Source organism: Cynoglossus semilaevis, chromosome 19, assembly GCF_000523025.1.
Source record: "Cynoglossus semilaevis isolate Cse_v1.0 chromosome 19, Cse_v1.0, whole genome shotgun sequence".
NCBI lineage: Eukaryota > Metazoa > Chordata > Actinopteri > Pleuronectiformes > Cynoglossidae > Cynoglossus > Cynoglossus semilaevis.
The window spans coordinates 17,725,141-17,725,453 of NC_024325.1; the positions used below are offsets into that span (position 1 = coordinate 17,725,141).

Consider the following 313-nt stretch of genomic DNA (forward strand, 5'->3'; position numbering starts at 1 on the left):
ATGTAATTGAAGCCGGTCCTGGGAGAACTATTCCAGCTTTAGTAGAACTGAGGGATTTGGATCCAGAATTACACTGGATTCTAAAATTAGATGACGATGTTTCCCACAAACGTGTCTCTCTGCAGCTTGCAGGACCTCCAGCGCGCTCGCACCTCTTCTCACTCCCGAACACGAACGCTCCCCTCGGCCTTGCAGTTCGCCTCGTCGCTCCTCCTGCCTCGCAGTGGGATCCACGAAGCCTCCACCTTCGACGACACGTCAGAAGGAGCCGTGCACTATTTCTACGACGAGAGCGGTCGGTCCATCCTCTCCT

General features: G+C 54.6%; 1 protein-coding gene across 1 annotated transcript in view; it reads left to right on the forward strand.

The window, feature by feature from the left end:
* Positions 1–313, forward strand: part of LOC103395788 (pecanex 3) — a 22,789-nt gene that overhangs the window by 9,317 nt on the left and 13,159 nt on the right. The window contains exon 9 of the mRNA XM_025065881.1: positions 126–312. Within this exon, the coding sequence (XP_024921649.1) occupies positions 126–312 (187 nt within the window). The remainder of the gene's footprint in view (positions 1–125; position 313) is intronic.